The 20,138-nt window shown below is 38.2% G+C and overlaps 2 protein-coding genes across 2 annotated transcripts in view; one reads left to right on the top strand and one right to left on the bottom strand.

The window, feature by feature from the left end:
- Positions 1-2,556: 2,556 nt before the first annotated feature.
- Positions 2,557-17,504, bottom strand: GASK1B (golgi associated kinase 1B). The gene is made up of 5 exons (XM_068137196.1): positions 17,233-17,504; positions 15,416-16,692; positions 8,290-8,504; positions 4,801-5,027; positions 2,557-4,521 (listed from the first exon to the last, which is right to left on the bottom strand). The coding sequence occupies exons 2-5, from the start codon at positions 16,368-16,370 to the stop codon at positions 4,314-4,316; spliced, it is 1,605 nt and encodes a 534-aa protein (XP_067993297.1). The 5' UTR covers positions 16,371-16,692; positions 17,233-17,504; the 3' UTR covers positions 2,557-4,313.
- TMEM144 (transmembrane protein 144) overlaps positions 15,159-20,138 on the top strand; it is a 21,862-nt gene continuing 16,882 nt past the window's right edge. Inside the window, exon 1 of the mRNA XM_068137198.1 lies at positions 15,159-15,448. The gene's annotated coding sequence lies outside the window, so the exon portion shown is untranslated. The remainder of the gene's footprint in view (positions 15,449-20,138) is intronic.

Genomic DNA, 20,138 nt, shown 5'->3' with positions numbered 1-20,138 from the left:
GTATTTCCACAGGAAAAGCCTCCTGATCTGGTTTGGATTGTTTCTCTGAAGAAGTGGTTTCAAGGCCATAGTTCTTTCTAAACAGTATCTAATGACCCACATATTACATGAATATGCGTGATAGTTTTGCTATTTCAACTCAGAGATCTGAACTAAAACTATGATTGTTTCATTTTGTATGTTCCTGGACATTACATGGGAATAGCAGCAAAGATTCAAACAATTTATTACTTGTGATAATGTTTTTACTGTTATTAATAAAAGGATAAATAATTTGACTTTTAAAATGCACAAATTCCAAAAGAAAATGGAAATTCAATATGTAATATAAAACAAAATGCCTGAGCTTATATCACTCAGGCAGATACAAACAGCAAACAGCTCAGCTACAAACATATTGCTGTTTTTCTCTACAATTGTAAGTAGAAAGCTTTTAATACTATATAAATGTGTTAGCAAGGGAAGAGTTAATCCTTTAAGAGCAAAAGTTTCATCCATACTAATGTTTTGTTTAAACTTGTTTATACTCAAAATGGGACTAAAACTCACAAATACTATTCCACATATAAACAGCATGTTGTACAAACAAATGACTCTTTATTAACCAAACCCATCAGTTAACAGAAGCAGGCCAAGATATATATACATATATATGTATGCTAATGTTTGCATACACACACACAAAAGCATTTCCAGAACTGCTTCTGGAATTTTGTCCCTAAATCTATCTTTGCTCATTTGAAACCATGGAACTTTTTTTAATGTAGTGCATTATAGAATACACACACAAAAGGAAACTGTTCTCACAGCAGTCCACAAAAGTTTTCATGTCCTCAGCTTCTGATCTGTTTAAGATTATTAACTGACTGGCAGGCTCCCAAGGAATTTTAAGGCATCTGTGCCTATGCTACTTATTTTAAGCTCTGTCTTCCAATGTTATGAAATCAGCAAACACTCTACTTTCTTAGTAATTTCATTTCATGTGGTTCTGGCTTTTAGAGTCTCAGGAATGACATAATCATCTTTTTCCATCCACAGGTTTTGGACTGTTGCTATTGGTTACACCCTTTTCAGTAATGTGCAACATGAATCTTTGATCCCATATGCCCATAAATGGAAGGCAGTCCAGCAAAGATGACTAAAACACGGTTTCTTGGCATTCTGTTGATCACCACCATAGGGAGAGCAAGGATTCTTTGGGTTTTTTTTAATATGAGTTACCATTACTTAAGCCAGTGCAGGAAAGTCAGTCCAACGTCATGCTGTTTTAAAAGGAAGTGGACTGATTTCCCAATAAACTTTACTCTTCTTTCCAACGGGAGAGCAGATGTCTTGAATGTAGTAGCAATGAATATACAAGATCTGCAAAGTGTTTCTTTTGTGTTCTTTTACTGGAACATCTATGCAAATGCACTCAAAAAACATAGAATTCTTAGTTTTTATTTAAAAAAAAAAAACCCTGAACTTGGCTAGAGTGCTTAAGAGCACATAATCACAATCATACTTTACTAACAACACTGAATTCAGGTACCAAGCTGCACAGCAACAGGGTAAACACTTTCTGGAATTTATCAGCAAATCAGAAGCAATTCACAGTCCAGTCCCACTGCTCTGTGTCACAAAGCCTCTCCTGACTTCTTGAAGACTAAGATAGCATTTGTACACATAAGAAATGGCACATTAACGTAGCATATAAAGCAAGGCCTTCAGCTATGTGTAGTGCAATGCTAAGGCACCACTGTAAGGTGCAAGATGCAGAAAGTTTTGCCCTAGACCCAAATACAGACTTTCATAGAAAGTATTCCTTTGCCCTTGTAATGTGTGCAGCAGTGGTACAGCTCAGTCTGCCTTGGCCATTCACTCTGGACTCACTGGTCCCTGCAGCAGTTCTGAGAAGACAGTGACTTTATGTGCCTGTCTGGTTCATAGCAGACAGCACAGGGAGATATACCTATCTTTCCCCCTTGTACTTGCTACACAAGTCTAAATATTGATTTGCCCTGCAGATTAGCTTTAATGACAACTTGATCTATATGACTCTGTCTCCAAAAAAAAGTCTAGTGAAGAACACCAATCATTTCCTAAGGACATTCACTTGCAGGAATTGTCTCCAGAAGATTTGCCTTTTACAGTTATACTTTTCAAGTTTGGTCAACTTTTTAAGTACAGCACAACATTATGTCTGCTTGGACCCTTTAAACTCAGCACTGTTGAAAGGCATTACCCCAGGTCAGCTTCAGGGCAATGACTTGATTGTTGTCAATTACACTGCAACTTTAAGAACTGGTACTGAACTGCCAGGCAAATAGAAAAAGCATAAATTGTGCTTAAGGAGAAACTAGTCCATGTTCAGAATGCAGAAGAATGGATCAACTTATCACCACAAAAATCTATGACCTAACCTGAAAGACAACCACACCCCACACCCCCAACTTCTGATTTAATTTTCTTCTCGGACAATAAGTCAGTTCTGGGAAAAAAAAAACACAAATTGTCAGGGTGAGGCAATGACTTGGTATTAGGATGCACAGTCAAAAGACAGAAGAGAACAAGCTATAGACAGAGTTCTTCTAGGACTTTATTGGTACACTCGTATCTCTACTTGGCCCTCATCTAAGCCCAGTGTAGTTGAGAACTGTGCCTTTCTCTTGCTCCCAGCATGGAATAAGACTCCCCTTGAACAGATATCTAGAAGGAAGAAATCTGTGAGATAGACTAAAAAATGAGATAGGCTGATTGTACTGGTCAATGAGGAGTGGAATTTACTGCAACAGGAATTCCATGTGAAATGGATCCAGAAGATTGCTTCTTTAGGCTTTGTTCACGGTGCAAGCTACAGTAATGTTTCTATTTCTCTGATAGAAATTACCTGGCTAATAAGTTAAAACACTTTACGACAGGGATAATATGAAAATCCTATAATATTCTGTATTGGTGCTTTTAAAAGGTCCACAGCACTCTAAAGTATTTCCTCTCATGGCAACAGTTAAGTTCTAGGAATTTTTTACAAATTTATCTGCCCTTTCCTGACAGAAGGAAAAAAAAAAAAATGATTATTTAGATGGGCAAGGTCTTAAAATTTTAGAGTATGATTAACTATGCCTATAATGAGATCTACTTCTTCTAGTAATGCAATTATTGTTAATAGCTGTTCTGGTACTAAGAAAGAAAATCTGTTTAAGCTGCAGTGGAATGTAGTTATTTAAAGCATTACATTCACCCATCCTCATTAACATTGACATGAAACATTTTAGTATCTCATTAATACCGCACAAGCACTTTCCAAAGTATTTTAAAATCTTAGACTTCCTTTTTTTTAAACTATGCACAAAGACAAGAGCAACTATGAAAGCATTCAACTTCTGCCATTATTTCATGGGAAGAATACAGTAGGTATTTCTCCAGAAAGACGGTAAGAGTCTTTCTAAGACAGGGGGGAAGTAAATGTCATGACATACACTAGCTTTGATACTTTATTTCTGGAGCAGATAAAGATTACTAATATGAAGTGTTTTTCCAACCTCCTCTAGCAACCTCACCTGTAGGAATATTTGAGGCAGGTTTTCAGATAGAATCTTCACCACAGAGTGTTCAAATTTAATGGGAACCCCAAGCCCAAACTGATGACTAGAGATGAGCACGCAGCACAAACATTTTCTGTGCAGAGCTGAACAACACTCGTGCTAAATAAGTTTGTTTTTCTTAATACAGGCTAAAAAATATTGTCAATAATGCTGCAAAAAAACCCAAATGTGCACTTATTTTGCAGTATGTTCACACAAAACTAAAGCTGAATTTCCTAAAGCTGAATTAATTTCTTTTTTTTTTTTTTTTTTTTTTTTTTTTTGTTGTTGTTAAATAGTGGTCATAAAGGACAAATCTGTGAGTAACCCCTAGTTAATCAATAGACAGAAAATACCAGATCACCCACCTACACATCAAAGCAACCTCTACTGAATAGAGTACGTTGTGATGAGTGATTTGTGATTAATTGAACTCCATGAACATGTAAAAACTGTATTTGTCAAATTAATTATTATTGTTAAATAATACATCCTCCTCACTGTTTTTAAATATGCCTCATGTCCAGTGCAAATGCTTCTGCATTTAAGGGCTGAATTTAACCTTCAGATTTCAAGAGATCAAGAGGGGGGCATTCTAGTGTTTGTAATACAAAAAGACAAATTGCTGTACTAGGTATGTTTTAGCAGGTAGCCACAAGGACAAGTTTTCTCAATGTATTAAGTGCTTCCAAATCTCTGCTCCCATTGATAAAACTTGTCCTTGCAGCTACTTGCTGAAACAAGACTGCTTCATTCATTCATGGGCAATACTTTGGCTCCATGTGCATTTATATAAGTGAGAAGAATTTTCGATCTCCTCTCTATTACGTCAATAAGCTTTTCAATTCCTTTTCTGCCTCCTTGGCTCTCCCAGTATATTTTGTCGAGGAACAAAGACTGAAGCAACTTCTCACGTAAACGCTGGCTTCTCAGCACCGAAATTGCAGACTCAGGGAATCTGGAAAAGCACAAAGAAGTTCATCAGCTTTGCCATCACTCTGAATGTTGTAGTTTAGCAGTCAATTCTATGAATATGGACTGCAACTCAGCAACAAAAATCTATGCATGCCTAATTGTACATCTGTTAATTGCATCTTTTACAGCAGTGGGATTACTTTTTAGATGCACCCTGTAATTGTCTTGGGGTGATGATATCTATTCCACTAACTCAGTCTCTCATGCTTAAACTGGGAAGAAATTATCAGGCTTTTTAGAAAATTATTAATTTAAAACTTACTCATTGATTCCTTGCAGTATTTTGAAGTCAAGATTGTCTTCATTTCTGTCAAAGAAACCCTTATTGTCTATAAAGGCCAAGTGCCTTCGGTCATGCTCTCTCTGAACTATGTGTGTCAGTTCAACAGCATCCTGATCACTACATTTCAGCTTCAGTCCTTGCTGCATGCAGGAATCTTCCTTGAGAGGTTTGAATCCACAGCAGTTTCTGTCTAGCCGATTATAAATCTAAAATAAAGTATAGCAGAGGGCCAAGTGAAAACAGTATCAAAGTATTTGGGGCAAAGTGTCACTATACGATAGGAAAGCAAGTTCAGGATAAATATAATTGAAGTCAGCAGTGAAATGGCATTGAATACCCGGTCCCCATATATCACATACTGTTAGAAGCAATTTCTCAGACTGCATATTTTACCCATTTTATAGCCATGATTTGTTATGTCCTTAAAAAATCTTTGAAAGTAATGTAACAATACCACTGTGTAACTGGAATAACAAAATAGTGAATACAGTTCTATTTCTTTTCAGAAGGCAGTCGTCTTTGTACATTTTCTTTGCTAGAGAATAATAGAAATAGCAGTGTGACACACGCAGTCGGTCTCCATTTTGTGGAGCATAGCAAACCATCAGAAGCTACAAAATGCAAGAGTGTATTTATAAAAAGAAAGCAGCCTCCCTGAGTTGTAGTATGGTGTATACTTTAATGACACAATGATCTAGGCTATTTTTTCCCATGTGAACCCTTGCTTATTCACTGCACAGCACTTTGCTGGGAGGAATATATCTGGTCTAACTTTAGTGGTGTAAATGTTAAGCATCTCTTCTGACTTAGTTGTTTATGTTCCCTTTCATAAACAATTACAAGAACAAGACACCTCCAGAGCAAAGGATGCCATTTTAGGATAAGTAATACAGGAAGGATAAATCACTCCTTGAAAGTACTTCTACCCCTGTTGACTAGATGAGAGTAAATGCACAACACTGCCAGGGCCCTGAATGCACAAACAGCCCTTCATTGTCCTAAGCACAAATAGGTCTTCATTGCCCTAAGCAGCCTCTCCTGATATCTCTACACAAACCCACTCTGCCTGTGGGCCCAAGAGCCCTATTTAAGCTCAGGCCCGGCACCTCAGCTGTCCTTTGGGCACTCTGCAGTAGACTGTCTGTGGCTACTGCACGTGTGTGTGTGTTTATCTGCTGCATGTCCTGCTATCTGACATTCCTGGATTGTTGCTTGGGGATCCTGTTTCTTGGCTTTGGAGCTGGCTTGATGTCTTGTCTGCACCTGATGGTCACTGGGCTATCAATGAGACCTGTAGTTTTCACCATCTTTTCTGTTCAGTTGCCTCTCCTGCGGCTGGCCTTGCCTGTACTGCTTGTCACGAGGCTGCCCTTGGCTCCAGCTCATCTTCCCAGGGAACAGCCCTGTTCTTTCTGACAGGTGTTTACAGAGCAGAATTCTGGTCTGGCGTAGCTAAAGTTTAATGAGCAGCTTAACAAAAGTAAATAACTTTTTCTGTCCTTCCTTTTTTATATTGCAAACTCTTCAAACCCCTTTAAGCATAAAAGCACTAATTTTCACATAAGCCTTCCAAAATAACAACTTTATTTTTATGACACCCTAGTGAAATGAACTGTTCAGACTCTTCTAATGTAGAACTATGCTGAAGGTTGAAAAGGCCTCTTCTGTTTGTTCATCAAATGGAAGTCTGAGAGCTGCTTTGTTTTTTCTTACATATGTAGTACCACTGCCACCAGTCTTGGTGGAAACACTTGATTTCAGATGTGAAAATCAAGCAACAATTATCTTTCTCCTTTCTTAAGCAGCATTAATCAGCTGCAGATAGTAGAGCTTCTCTTGCAGTGTTTTAGCTCATGGGATCTCAGATCCAAAGGCTTTGCCAGAAAGTGAAGCAAAGTCCTTCTAGACAGACTCCTTTGATGTATAACCCTGATTCATCTGAATCACACTTCTTTACATACATTAAATAGATGAGATAATTTTTTACAGATAGCCTCTTTATAATATCATGCCAGTGTTAGAATGACAGGACACTGGAGATCAGGAACAATTACTACAGGCACCAAACCCATTATTTTGAGAGAAATACTCTTTTTTACAATTATTCTTTATTTCTGAAGTAAACAGATATGGGAGATTTTAAACCACTTCACAATAGGGCAATGGCGTGAAAATACAAACTCTTGACACAATCTGTATTATTCCTGTAGGGGCATTACTGTGTTTAGCATCAGAATAAGCCATGTATATACGTGTACATATACATGTATATTATACCAGTTTCTAAGAATATTTGTTTATAGCAGGAATAAAGATGGAATCACTAGGCAAGTGACAAATTATTTTTAGGAATGAATGCTGGGCTTAATATAACAAGTCTGAAAAATGTAACTAAAGAAAAATTGGAAAAATCCATTCATTCTGGAGTAGGACTCAGAAAGACAGGGATATTTTATACTGCAAGAAATAGAATTGTTTAAAAAAAGACAATTGTATGAACAACCAAACACAGCTCATAAAATTAGGTCTTGCTACCATTTTAACTAAGTGTTACAGGAGGCATTCTCACCTGAACCTGTCTGGCAGGCAAGGCCAATTGGAATGGGCTGCCCGGGGAGGTGGCGGAGTCACCATCCCTGGAGGTGTTCAAGAGGGGATTGGACATGGCACTTGGTGCCATGGTCTATTCATGAGGTCTGTGGAGACAGGTTGGACTCGATGATCTTTGAGGTCTCTTCCAACCTTAGTGATACTGTGATACTGAATTGGTGGCATATCTCAAAAAGCCATAAAATAAGCTTCCAGCCAGGTGGCTCAGTTCAGTCCTTATTAATACAGAGAGTGTATCAATATTCTACACTGTGTAACTACTGTAACTGTAGCCGCACATTATATCACTGGGCCGAGCCCTCGTTTGGTGTTATTTGGAGAGGTAATGATTATGTGTAATATCTAATTGAGGAACAGAAGTCATATTCATCAGCTGCTGCTCTACTCTTTCCTTACTAAGTCACTGGCTAGGTTCTTAAAAAGAAGGAAAATGAGCTATCTTGATACAGATTTTAGCTGACTCATACCACTTACATTAACTCTTGGGGCTAAGGAGTCACAGGAAGGACCACACAGTAAAAAACAGTGTTTCAATGCTGTGAACATGGTCAAGAACTGTGTTTGGAGAAACAAGGAGTCAAGAAACAGTATGCTTGCCTCAAGGTGGGGTAAAACAAGATGTCTCAAGACAAAAGCCTTTGCTTCCTTTTTAAGGAAAGGAGTCAGTTTCTTTGGTCTCTTCTTCAATGAGCTTTTTCTCTGATTACTAGTTGCATTTTGGATATTTTTATTGTAAGATAAGATCAGAACTTCAAATTGTACAAATACATCTCTTCCTCACTTTAAAAAAGGCAATACACAAAAAACCCTTTTCTACAAGTCTTTTGAGGCAGATAGTTGCATCTAGTAAATGTTTACCTGCAGAAGAAAATCAAAGAGTGCCATCTTGGACCACTCATGATGATGGACCTCAGTGCAGCCCCACTCAGCTTTGGGAACTTTACCATTCTGCCAGCACTTCTGCTTCAATAGCTGTTGATATTGCCCCCAGGTTAATCTCACTGAAGAATGGGTGTTATTATCTGTTGGACTCAGTGAGGAATCCCAGAGAATAACAGGACAGGCTTGACCATCTGAAAAAGGAAAACCAAATCACTGGTATAGTGTAATACTGTCAGACTTACCTGATCATTCTTTAGATATTGTCTGAGCATTAACAATTATACCATTTTATAGCATGCCAGGAAAAATGGCCAGGGACTAATAATTTTACATCTTTTGGTTAATGTGGTCTTATTCCATATATAAAACCACTCCCTGCAGGAATGGAAGGTGCACAGATGTTATAATGCCTTAGTGTACAGAAAGCCGTTTGAAGGAAGCGATTAATATGCAAAATCCTATACTAAACCAGACTATTACAACTTTCATAGTAGATTCAGAGCCTACAATGCCACTGTGAGTCAATGATGTCATTTTCCTGTGATTCCAGTGAACCGATAATGATTTACAAAGGCTGAAATCTTTGTAGGATTTTTTCCTGATAATGGTCATAGAAACATTAAAAATCCTATCCTCAGAGTGGATTTATTATCTTTGGTATTTTATGCCTATAATGGAGTATTTCACAACTCTGAAATGACAGATGAGTGTGAGTTTAGGTATAACATGAGATATGTTTTTTACAGCAGCTATTTTGGCCACATTCTTTAACTCTTCTGTGAAAAGAATATTCTGTTCCTCCATGAAACTAAGTCAAGGACCTTAGCTTTGGTGAATTCAATTGTTCAGAGTTCTTAGTGGGAAGAAGCCTCAGCAATGAATTGAAAATTAGTTTTCCTAACTGATAAGTATATTTCACCCAATATCCAGTAACAGGCTTATCTGGCTTAGGAAAGCTGAACTGTCCTTTTCATTGTTGATGCAATGATGCTGCTTTAAATGATTAGGAACCCAAGACTGAATGTGGCTTGTGTGCATTAGAACAAAGAAATCCTTTATCATTTTAGATGTAATGAGAAGACCAAAATGCCATGTCTTCATACAGAGAGAAGGGACCATTTAACTGCAAAACTTACTAAATAGCAAGTGTTGGAACACATATAGGGCTTTTAAATTAATTTATATTTATCTTGAAGGTTAATGAACCTAAAGCCCACACTATTGCACAATTTATCATATAGGTAAATGTAGCCTAAACTATCTTTTCTTTTTCCTTCCGCACACCCACAGAGCCAGAGATGCATCTGAAAGCTGCATGAAGGCAATGACATCCACGGCACCCTCTTCTCCAGTGGCAAACCAGACAGAGAGTAAAAACCAGGTATTTATACTAACAGCAAGGTAAAAGCTGCTAACGTGAATGCTCCATCTGTAAGTAAAACTGCTGAAGTCAAGACGGGAACCAAAAAGCAACTTGCCTAAAGGATGCTGAGTTGAAATGAGATAAATTATCCTTGCCTATACTTAGTATAGTAGTGAATCATCTCATATTTGTCAACAAAGCATGAAAGGCCCCACATGCAATCAAGTCCAAGAGAAAAAAGTAGTTTTCAAAACTAGAATGTACCTTCTCTCAGACATGGCTTACACATACAAGATAGTTCTTCTCAAGCCAACCCATTTTGTTTCACCACCTCTTTATCTTCCCTCACAGCTGCCCAGTGTTTCCTTGGGAACACACAAAGTGTCTTTCCTTCAGGAACATCAGTATCTCTCTTTCATTAGGATCAGTACTACTTTTATCAGCACTATGATCAACACTGCTGGGGAAAAAAGAAGTGCTGACCCTTCCTAAAAATCTGGCTTCTACTGAGGTATCTGAATTAAGTATTTAGGAAATTAATTTGGGAAAACCTAGTCATTTCTCCATCTCTCTTGCCCTGGCTCCATCACTTACATTTTAGGTAACTTTAGCCAAATCAGGTCAACTACTGCATTGGAAATTGTCAATTAAAAAAAGGCAGGGGGAGGGGCTCTGCTTTCTTCAGGACTTATTTTTGTATCTCAAATAATAGCTTATGTAACAATTTTTCTACAAACCAAATACACAAATGGGCATCTAACAATACAAATGTCTCCAGTCTACACAAAAGGGATGTGATAAGTAATAACAAAATAAATACTGGAAAAATATGAATAGTATCTCACCAATTTCCATTAAGATACAAAAACATTTTTAAAAGCTGAAAGCAAAATACAGGAAATGTTTCCATTTCACAGGAAATAGGGGAAGAAGAGATGAGCCAAAATAAAATCTTTCAACTCTGTAATATAAATTGAATTGCAAGAATATAAAACAGTAGCTTCAGTAAAGAGCAGTGACTCAAATTCTCGACATTTGCAGGACAAACATGAAGATGATGAATTAAAGTAGATAAGGTATCTGATTCACAGCTGCATTTATTGTCATGACCCCACTGAACTCAGCTGAGCTCTTCTGACTCAAGGTTTGTGAGGATGTGGCTGAAGTAAATTGAATGGTGAAAAGTAAGGTCTGGCTGTAAGAACCAGAGCTTCCAGTTTGATACAGCCAAAACTAAGGAGACTGATCACATTTCAGAGTAAGTCCAGGGTTTTCTGCACATGTTTCTTTCCTTATCATCTTAATATATTAACACAAAAGGCTACAACTTTTCTATTGCTGCAAAATATTTCTAAGTATTTCTTAGGCATTTAGGAGCTACTGGCTCAGGACATGCTAAGCTGAATAAACCAACACACGATACCTCAAGCTTCTGAAACTGGAGTACCTAAGGTATTCAAACTGCTTCATGTGTGATCAGGTAATGAAGCACTCCATGTTTTTTTCAACACAGGCATTGCCTTAGATATCCACACTCCACACCACTTTGAGAAGCCAGTATGCATCTTAATCACAAAGATGCTCTTGCAAATATTATTCTTCAGCCTATGGTCTAACTTCTATCTACAGCATTTTAAATAACTTCCCTGTAAGAAAATATTTTCAAACATGCCCATGAAAGATTTACTTATTTTGGTGATGCTCTCATGAAGTAGTTAAAACCCTTTCTCAAAGTCCTTATCATTCACTGTAAAGTAGTACTGCTTACTACTGCCACATTTAAAGAAAAAAGTTTAGTTGTCCATGTATTAGAGGAGAGGGGCAGACATACAGAGCATTACTTGAATTTTAGAGTTTAAGGTCTGAGGGGGATGGAATCAGAAATCAGTGAGAAGTTAGGCAATTTATTTTTCTTTATTTCCTCTGCACCTTATTTGCAATGGTTTTATCCCACAATGGCTAGACATATGGATGTCAGAATTAAAGAATGTATGAAATGTGCATTAGCTGCTCTCTAGACTATGGACTGCACTATTGCTTACACACGAACTTCTCTATCCAACAAAAGATTGGAAATATGCCCTCTGGTACCATGGTGTAAGTTTTTTGAGATTTTAGACAGAAAGGTGGACAGATACATTGAAGCATTTTAGAACACCCTGAATGCTTAAGGCAGCACAGGTTTTTCTCATTCTTTGCTCTGACATTTGTGGTTCATACTGTCTCTGCCTGCTTTTGCATAACTTTTGGTGGGATGGTAAGGGCAGTCCTATATAACAGAACATTTTACGGTTTCATTTATCAGTAAATACCAGTAAACACAGCTGGTGCAGTTACCTGTTACAAGGCATTCGTCTATTTGCATCAAACCAACCATGAAAGGTGTTACTCAAATGAAAACATTCAGTATACAGTAGAGGATAAAACATATTTAGCCAAACTTACAGTATTGGAAGAGGGGTGGTTGTAGATCAAGTCCTAACACTGGATCATCTCACCCTCCATACGTTGTCATGGAGTGAGTAGAAACACATGCAGTCATTTTACTTAGCTTTTGTGCAAATAAGGCAAGGCTGTGACATCAAGCAAGGTCTTTTATGTCTCTTGTGTTTCCCCAGCTAGCTTGAATGTTCTCATTCCTATAGTGTTAATATGACCATCCCACAGCTGGGATGCAAGAATCAGCCTCCATTTTTTCCACAACAGATAGTTTTGTGATTATTTCTTTGGGGATTATAGGCTTCTTATTCTTAGATTGTAGGTGCTTTGGTGCTTTTGAGATACTCTTTCCCCTCTTTCCCCTCTATTCTGTCCTGGTGAGGCTACATCTAGAATATTGTGTCCAGTTTCGGGCCCCCCAGTTCAAGAAGGACATGGAACTGCTTGAAAGATTCCAGCACAGAGGCACAAAGATGCTGAAGGGAGCAGAACATCTCCCTTATGAGGAAAGGCTGAGGGAGCTGGGTGTCTTTGGCCTGGAGAAGAGGAGACTGAGGTGTGCCCTCATTAATGTTTATAAATATGTGAAAGGCAAGTGTCAGGAGGACAGAGCCAGGTTCTTCTGAGTGATATCTAATGATAGGACGAGGGGCAATGGGAGCATCACAGGAGGTTCCCCATGAACATAAGGAAAAATCTTTTCATTTTGAGGGTGACAGAGCACTGTCCAGAGAGTTTGTGGAGTCCCGTTCTTTGGAGATTCCAAAACTGCTTGGATGCATTCCTGTGCAATCTCCTCTAGGTGATCCTGCTCAGGCAGGGCGGTTGGACTAGATGATCTTTTGAGGTCCCTTCCAGCCCCTAAGATTCTGTGATTCTTTATAATTCTGTGAATGACTGCTCGTGCATGACCCGAATCATGCTCTTTTAGACTGTAATACTGAACTCATAGGGGTTTTGCCCACCTGTGCTCTCCAGGCCTATTAGATTCAGCCAGTTAATTGCAAACATATGAGAGAAAGAGTTATCATACCTCACTTTTCCACCCATAATTGAAAAATGAGAAAAACCATTAAAAATTCAGCTAACAGTTGAAGAGGTTTTACAATTAATTAAAGAGGTCAACCAGACAGAGGATTTGAATATAGTATTTTGCTAGACCTTTAAAAAACATCAGAGGGAGATTTGTGTGAGTAGGGGAAACAGAACCTATACAAGGATTTACCAAACAGTTCTTTCAAACTGCTTTTGACAAAATGAATGACAGTTTTGAAAAGCCCATTTTTGAAGATATTAATGCTACATCAAACATGTCTTGTTAGATCACATCACAACTGAGGCAAGCTAAAGGGATGTCACGGAGAGAGAGATGTCAGCCCAGAAATTGTGCACATTTATATATACATACACAATCTCTAATCCTGTGTTGTTTTCTTTCCTGTATGCATAACTATGACTCACACAAGCCACCCTGAAAAAGCTTTATAGTGCCCACCTAATCCTAATTTAAAAACATATGGGCTATAGGAATAAGATTGCTAATCGCTCATATTATTTTTAAGAATATATGTTTTTGCTCATTTTCCCAACACAGACATTTTTCAGATTATGCCAGACACAAGGATGAAAATAGTAATGAGCTTAACTAGACACTGAGCATCTAAGCTCCAGCATATTTCCAGGCTAAAGAAATGGAGACAGACAAGGTACAGTAACTGTTCCTAATGCCCTGTTCACTCATCAGATGGAAAAAATGAAGTGAGACCAAAATAATGTTATTTCTCTTCTCATCACCTAGCAACACTCTTATTGATACAGGAACATAGCCAGTTATGAGGAAAAGAAAATTAGAGGGCAGAATGACACTGTTCCAGACAGTCCAAAATATACTGCAAAGTAGCAGACACTGAGTAAGACAGTGCACAATTAGCCTAATAGCAGTTTTCAGAGGCTTGCAGTCTGTCATCTCTGCAGATACACTGTGCAGTTTCTCTAACTGAACTACCTTAATGCTTTATGACAGCTCTACAGCAGTAAATCTTGTTCCTAAAAATAAACTAGGCATAATGTATCTTCCATGCTCTGCAAGTATGAATAATATTCAAGAGCTTCCAAACTGTTGTTCCTAGAGATTCATTCACACTGAGCTGCCAAAGGGAAGGTTTACAAAGTAGGAAGGAACTGGAGATCACTGGGCTGTCTTCCTGCTGTCAAATTTTAGAAAGTCATTCTTGCATTACATTTTTATTTTTAAGAAATGCAGACTGCTAGAAAAGTATTTGGTATAAGCTAATTTCAGCAACAAGAAATAAACAGCAAAAACATAGCTAGCCACTTCAGCAATGATTCATTGGAGTGCAACGTAATCCTTTTGGGTTGCGATTTGTGACTGTACAAAAATAGTAGTTAGGCTAAAGACATTTTAACAAGATAGCAATGTTTGAAGTAGACTTCTAACTCACATTACATGCATGAAATCTACCTTTAATTTCTCTAAAGGTTAAACCCCAAAAATTTAATTGAAAACTTTATACTAATCATGTCACAGTTATATTGACATATTTACTGTGTATATTTCTTTCTCTGCACAATCGACAGATGTGAGTAGTAAACATCAAAATGTACAGTAGGATTCACTAAAATGTAGAGGGATTTTCTTTAATTACCAGGGGAGAGGAAGGCACTTTAAAAAAAAATGTTTCAGTTCCCAGAGGTATTAATAGCCTCACAGTAGCATGAAGGTGCTGCAGGAAGGTCCTCTACCTTTTCAGGTAGGTTATCTGAGTAAATACAAACCCTCTTTCCTACCACCTGTTTGAGAGATGAATTCCTGTAACATTTTCAACAATGTTTTAGTAAAATCAAATCTAAAAGATGAGAAAACTTTATTTTTTCAAATTAAAAAAAAACAATAATAAATTCAGACATACTGATTGAATCACAGGGTATTCTGGAATGTCTTTACCAGTTTCACTTTGGGCAGTCTGTACAACGTCATGCAAGCTACAGATGACTCCCTCTCATTTTTCTCATTTCAGACTCTCATGGAAGGGAAACTGCTACTGCCCTCAGCAGCTCAATGGTATTTGGTCTAAACTTTGGAGTACTGCATCCTGTGGACAGGATAATTGCAATGAAGAAGTTACACACAGATACCAGCTTTATTTCCCTGTAATGATGGGGTTAGCTTTCAGACTCAAAGGAATTAAAGGTGGCAGCTGCTGCCCTGTGATTAGTGTGGGAGAGGGAAGGAAGCCTCAGCACTCCACCTGCAAGCTGAAAATCATAGGAATGTGTTACCTTGGAAGAACTCCAATCTCCTGCTTACAGAAGGTAAGCTCCTGTTTAGCCCCAAGATCCTATCCAAATGAAAGGCAAACACTTCACTCATGTCGAAGGGTCTTTTGATGATGCCACAGTGTCCCTGATTACAAGTAGCTCCTCTGGTGTTGTGACCTCTGGCAAACACTACCAGGACTGCTTTGTGAGAAGGTACTTCTTGGATGCTCTCTATCCGAGAATCTGCCAGCATGCGCATGTTTCGGATGTCATCTTTGCTCAGCCATGAGGGAGAGCTCTCACTGTAAATCCTGATATTGCTTTCTTCAGGTAAAGGCTGTGCCTTTATAGGAAACCCCTCAGGTCTCCAGTGTCCCCTCTCCCTGATTGCCATTCCTTTTTGCCTGTGTTCATCCAGCTGCTGCTTTCTTGCCTCCAGAGCTATTGCTGCTTCCCTTGTGCCCGCGGCGTGTGTGGCCCTCCCTGGCTGTTGGGCAAAGGACTCTTCCCAGCCTGTAAAAGTGGCTTTTGGAAAGCGCTGCCTGTAAGACAAAGGGGTTGCGTGTTTCTTCCTGCGCTTTGGCTTCACTGTACCTCTGATATTGGCAGGCTTGCTGCGCTTGGATCGCAGGGTGATATAAACTACATTGGGTGGCAGCAAGGTCCCATTGCTACCCAGCTGGGGTTCTTGGAAATTGGGTGGTGACAGGGTGCCATCCAGTGGGATGCCCAGAAAAGGAGTTTGGGCTGCATCTTGGAGACTTCTGGAACTTATTTTTTGGTGTCCTTTGTGCTGGGGTAAAACATGACCCACTTGACTGATGAGGAATCCCAGGTAGATCACACACACAGTGCCCACTAGCAGATTCCTCCTTGTCCTTGGCCGCCTGCAAGTCCAAATCCTCAGCACCCGTGAGGGACACAGGCAGCAAATAAACAAGTTTTTTATTTTACTTGGCTGATCAAGGGTAGTCATTTCTCTAGTGAATCCACATAATCAAAACAGCATAAAGTCTTCTGTATGCTCCAGCCAGGATCATGATGCATGATTTCCTTTCCCCGATTTCTAGTTCTCCTTTTCCAAATAGCTTCCAGCATGGGTGATGGACAGAAACTACTGATATGCCTGGGAATGTGTTTACCATCAGCGATGCTGACACTCCACCTTCTCAAGCCATTAAATTCTTATCAGCCACCAACAGAGGAAGTGATTGGCTTGAGAGAATGAATGGAGCCAGCTGCGTAAGCAAAGTTTACCGACGTGTAGTCTAAAAGATCTGAAGTATCTCCTTTGCAAACTGCAAAAAGAAAATAGTAGTTTTCTCACATATGGCATCTGTGGTTCTGCATTTTTAAGAGGCAGAAGTTCTAGATGAGACATCTAGAAATTTGTCAGGATACATCTTTCAGTTTCTCATTACAGTATAAATTAAACACCAAACCCATGAAATACAGGCTCAATTTGCAATTTCAGCTAGCTGTATTCCAGCATTAGAAGAAAACCTTGTCAAACCCAGTTCATAATCATCTTTTTCTTGAGACAAAGTCTTCACTAAGCCTATTGTTACAGAAATGCTGTAAATTATACAATATTAACTAGCAGTAACTCTAGTAATTAAATATGCACATATTCACTAATATAAAAATGTATTAGCAGTGCCAAGTAATTAATAAACACACTTCAAAGATGAAAGATGATTCTCTTTTCTAACAATACAAATAGGATCTAGCTAGAGTATTTCAAATAAAATGACAGTGGCTTATATATCATTTCAAAGAAACAAAGAATAACTGCACATTGTGTATATATATTGCTATAAGAATATAAAACGTCTTACCTCTTCAGCTTGACATATCCTTCACTCTGGTAAACTCCTTAAGTTAATAAAAGTAACCTAGTAAAAGCTGACACTGTCAAAGTATTCTAGCACATATTTCAGTTTTGAGTATGGCTCACATTTAGGTATTTCATTGCAAGATAAATACTGTTTGGAAGCTAACTCTACTGAGAAGTAGTTTGCATACAAACTCCTATAAACTTACAGGAATGTCACATTATTTAAAACCAAAACACAACGACGACGACAGAAAAAAAAGAAAACCACCCAAACCTAAACCCAGCAACTTCTATTTTAAATTCTGCAAGGAAAAGTCTTGGTGAAGTATGTGCCTTCCAAAAGTGCATTCCATCTGTTTCTAACTCCTGAGGGCCCTCTAGTGCACTGCATGCAAATATACTGAAGAAATTCCCATTTTCCAAGTTGGTTTTTTTTTTCAAAATTTAAAATACACACACCCCACACTCCCGTGCCCCCATAATTTTAGAACTTTTGGGAACAATATGATCTTGTGATGGGAAATTAAAATCAAATAGTGGCTTTTAAAATGCTATTAATGTGCTATTAAACAGCTCAGGAGTGATTCCTATTTGTGCTTTCCAAAATGAGGCATAAAATAGTCACTACAGAGCTGGAAAAGCTGAGGCAGGGAGAAATTAAAGGCTTGTGCAAACTTAAGAAGTGAGACACTGGCAAAGCTCTGACTTTTGACTTCTTGTCTATTCTAAGTTCAAAGTAATGAAATGTAATTCTCTTCTCCATAATTAAGGGGAATAGATAGCTAAGGAATTGGTTTATGTTTTACATGGATCCAATCCAAACTCATAAAAATTTGTGAGTGGATTTTTTTCACTGATAATTACTTTACTTTTTGTCTGAATGTGTATTATCAAGTTAAGATTTTCGGCATCTGTACCTGTTACCAGGAAAAGACCTTTCATATCACTTGGCTTTCTCCAAATTTGAGTTCTCAGAGGATTAGAGATTGTCAGAAAGCTTTCCTTTTTTAGTTCAAATCTGACTGAAGAGACATAGCCCAAAGAAGATAATTCAAAAATCTCCAGAGAAGTATGTCAATAAAGTCAGGAAAAATGTGGCTACTGCTGCTTCACAATTTTTATACTTTAAAGAAGTTGCCAAATATGGACTTCATAAGATCAACCTCAGCTGTTTGAAGGACACTTTGAAAGATGGAAAGTCATTAGCAAGAAGTACCAGCTTTGCAACCCATTTGAACAACAGACACCGTACATGGTTCACAGTGAGAATGGCCTTCTATATCCTACTTAATACCAGTGCAAAACATCAGCAAAGTTAGATGGCTAAAACCAGGGTAACTGAACTTTGCAGTCTGAGAGAAGAATTTCACCCTTCTTCTGAGAGAAGAATAGCACATATTGACACCTACGCACGAAGAAATGTTTTGAAATCTCTAGGATAGGGTCTCCTTTGAGAGCAAATATTGAAAAACAGGAAAAAACAAACAAACAAAAAACAACCACCAAACTACCAAAAGAGACTCCACAACACAATTACACCTCCTGGATCCTGTTTTAACTTACCATTGATTTTGACAGCAAATAATTCAGCAGGAAGTTTTTTTTCTCCACTGTATTCCTTCCAAGTGTCTTTGAATTATCTGGAGGAGGGGGGCTGTTACTTTTTTATTGCTAATAGCACAGAGTTGCCTTTGTTGGAAGCGTATCATACTGTAACAGTTGTTTTCAAATGCCCAGTTCCTGTATAGAGACAGCACCATGGCCTGTCCATTACAATCAAGCAGTCACAAAACATAGGCCATTCCAGACACTAGCAGCTTTCCTTTGCTGTGACACTTCTCTTCAATTAAAATTTTGGAACCTGCATAATCTTCCTACTGCAACTCTAAAGATTATCTGGAGGAAATTATAGAAGTATATGAAGAATTCTTTGTCACTCATTTAATTTGTAGCTTTGAAATCGAGATGCAACCAAGCTGCAGGAGGCAGGTGGACTAGTGGACTAGCCAGGAGCACTAGTGACAGGCTTCTGTGTCTTGACTCACACTCTCTTAAAATTGGAACATGAGAATAATCCATTTTTCAGGAAGCAACAAAAATTCACTAATTCACCAGAAAGTTCTCAAAACCTATTCACAGAGTTTACATATAAAGTATCTTCCTATATGCAGTCTCCGGTAGTCATTCACCTTGCATCCTTCTTAAATCTACCAAGTACAGCTCTTCCTTCTTGTCTCCTATTTCTTTAAGTAACCCTTCTTGCTCTACCAAGTTTTAAGAGATACAAAATTTAAAGATGCTTTTTTGTTCTAGTTTTCCAGGATACCTTAGTTTGATTCCTTCTACCGTAGTTTTGATTGCAGAAGTTGCTGTGATTTGGCAAAGAACAAAATATTGCCTGGGCTGATTTACAGAGTATTTTGTGACAAAAGACATTCTTTAAGTGGACACTTGTTATAGTCATAGAAGGCTCTGAAATATGCAATATGAATGGTGCCATTTTTCATTTTAGTAAACAATGTGCATTCATGGACTCCCTTTCCCACATATTTTTCATCTTCAACAACCTATGATTTCAATAAACCCAACAGCACAAATGAATAAATCAGAATCTGTCCATATTAGAGGTTTTTCATTCATCTCATCAGTGTCATTTCAGCTGTTGTATTAATGGGAAAAGAATGCTCCAAAACCAGCATAGTTTGAAGAAATAGTGAGGAAAAGACAAAACAGTGAAGAACAGGTATCAATTCCAGTGAGATAGAGACAGCAATTAGAAGTGATTGCTGATGACTTCTCTGAGATCCATTCTTCCAAACAAAACCAGGGTTGAGATTTTCAGAAAAATTTTCTTCAATATCAAGATTCTTCTGAAGCCAAAACTCAACACCTCTGTTTATCCTTGGG

This window comes from Melanerpes formicivorus, unplaced genomic scaffold, assembly GCF_026170545.1.
Source record: "Melanerpes formicivorus ecotype bairdi unplaced genomic scaffold, bMelFor1.0.p_v2 SCAF_4, whole genome shotgun sequence".
In the NCBI taxonomy this organism is placed as follows: domain Eukaryota; kingdom Metazoa; phylum Chordata; class Aves; order Piciformes; family Picidae; genus Melanerpes; species Melanerpes formicivorus.
The sequence above is the reverse complement of the archived record's forward strand: the minus strand, read 5'-3'. Positions and strand labels throughout refer to the sequence as shown.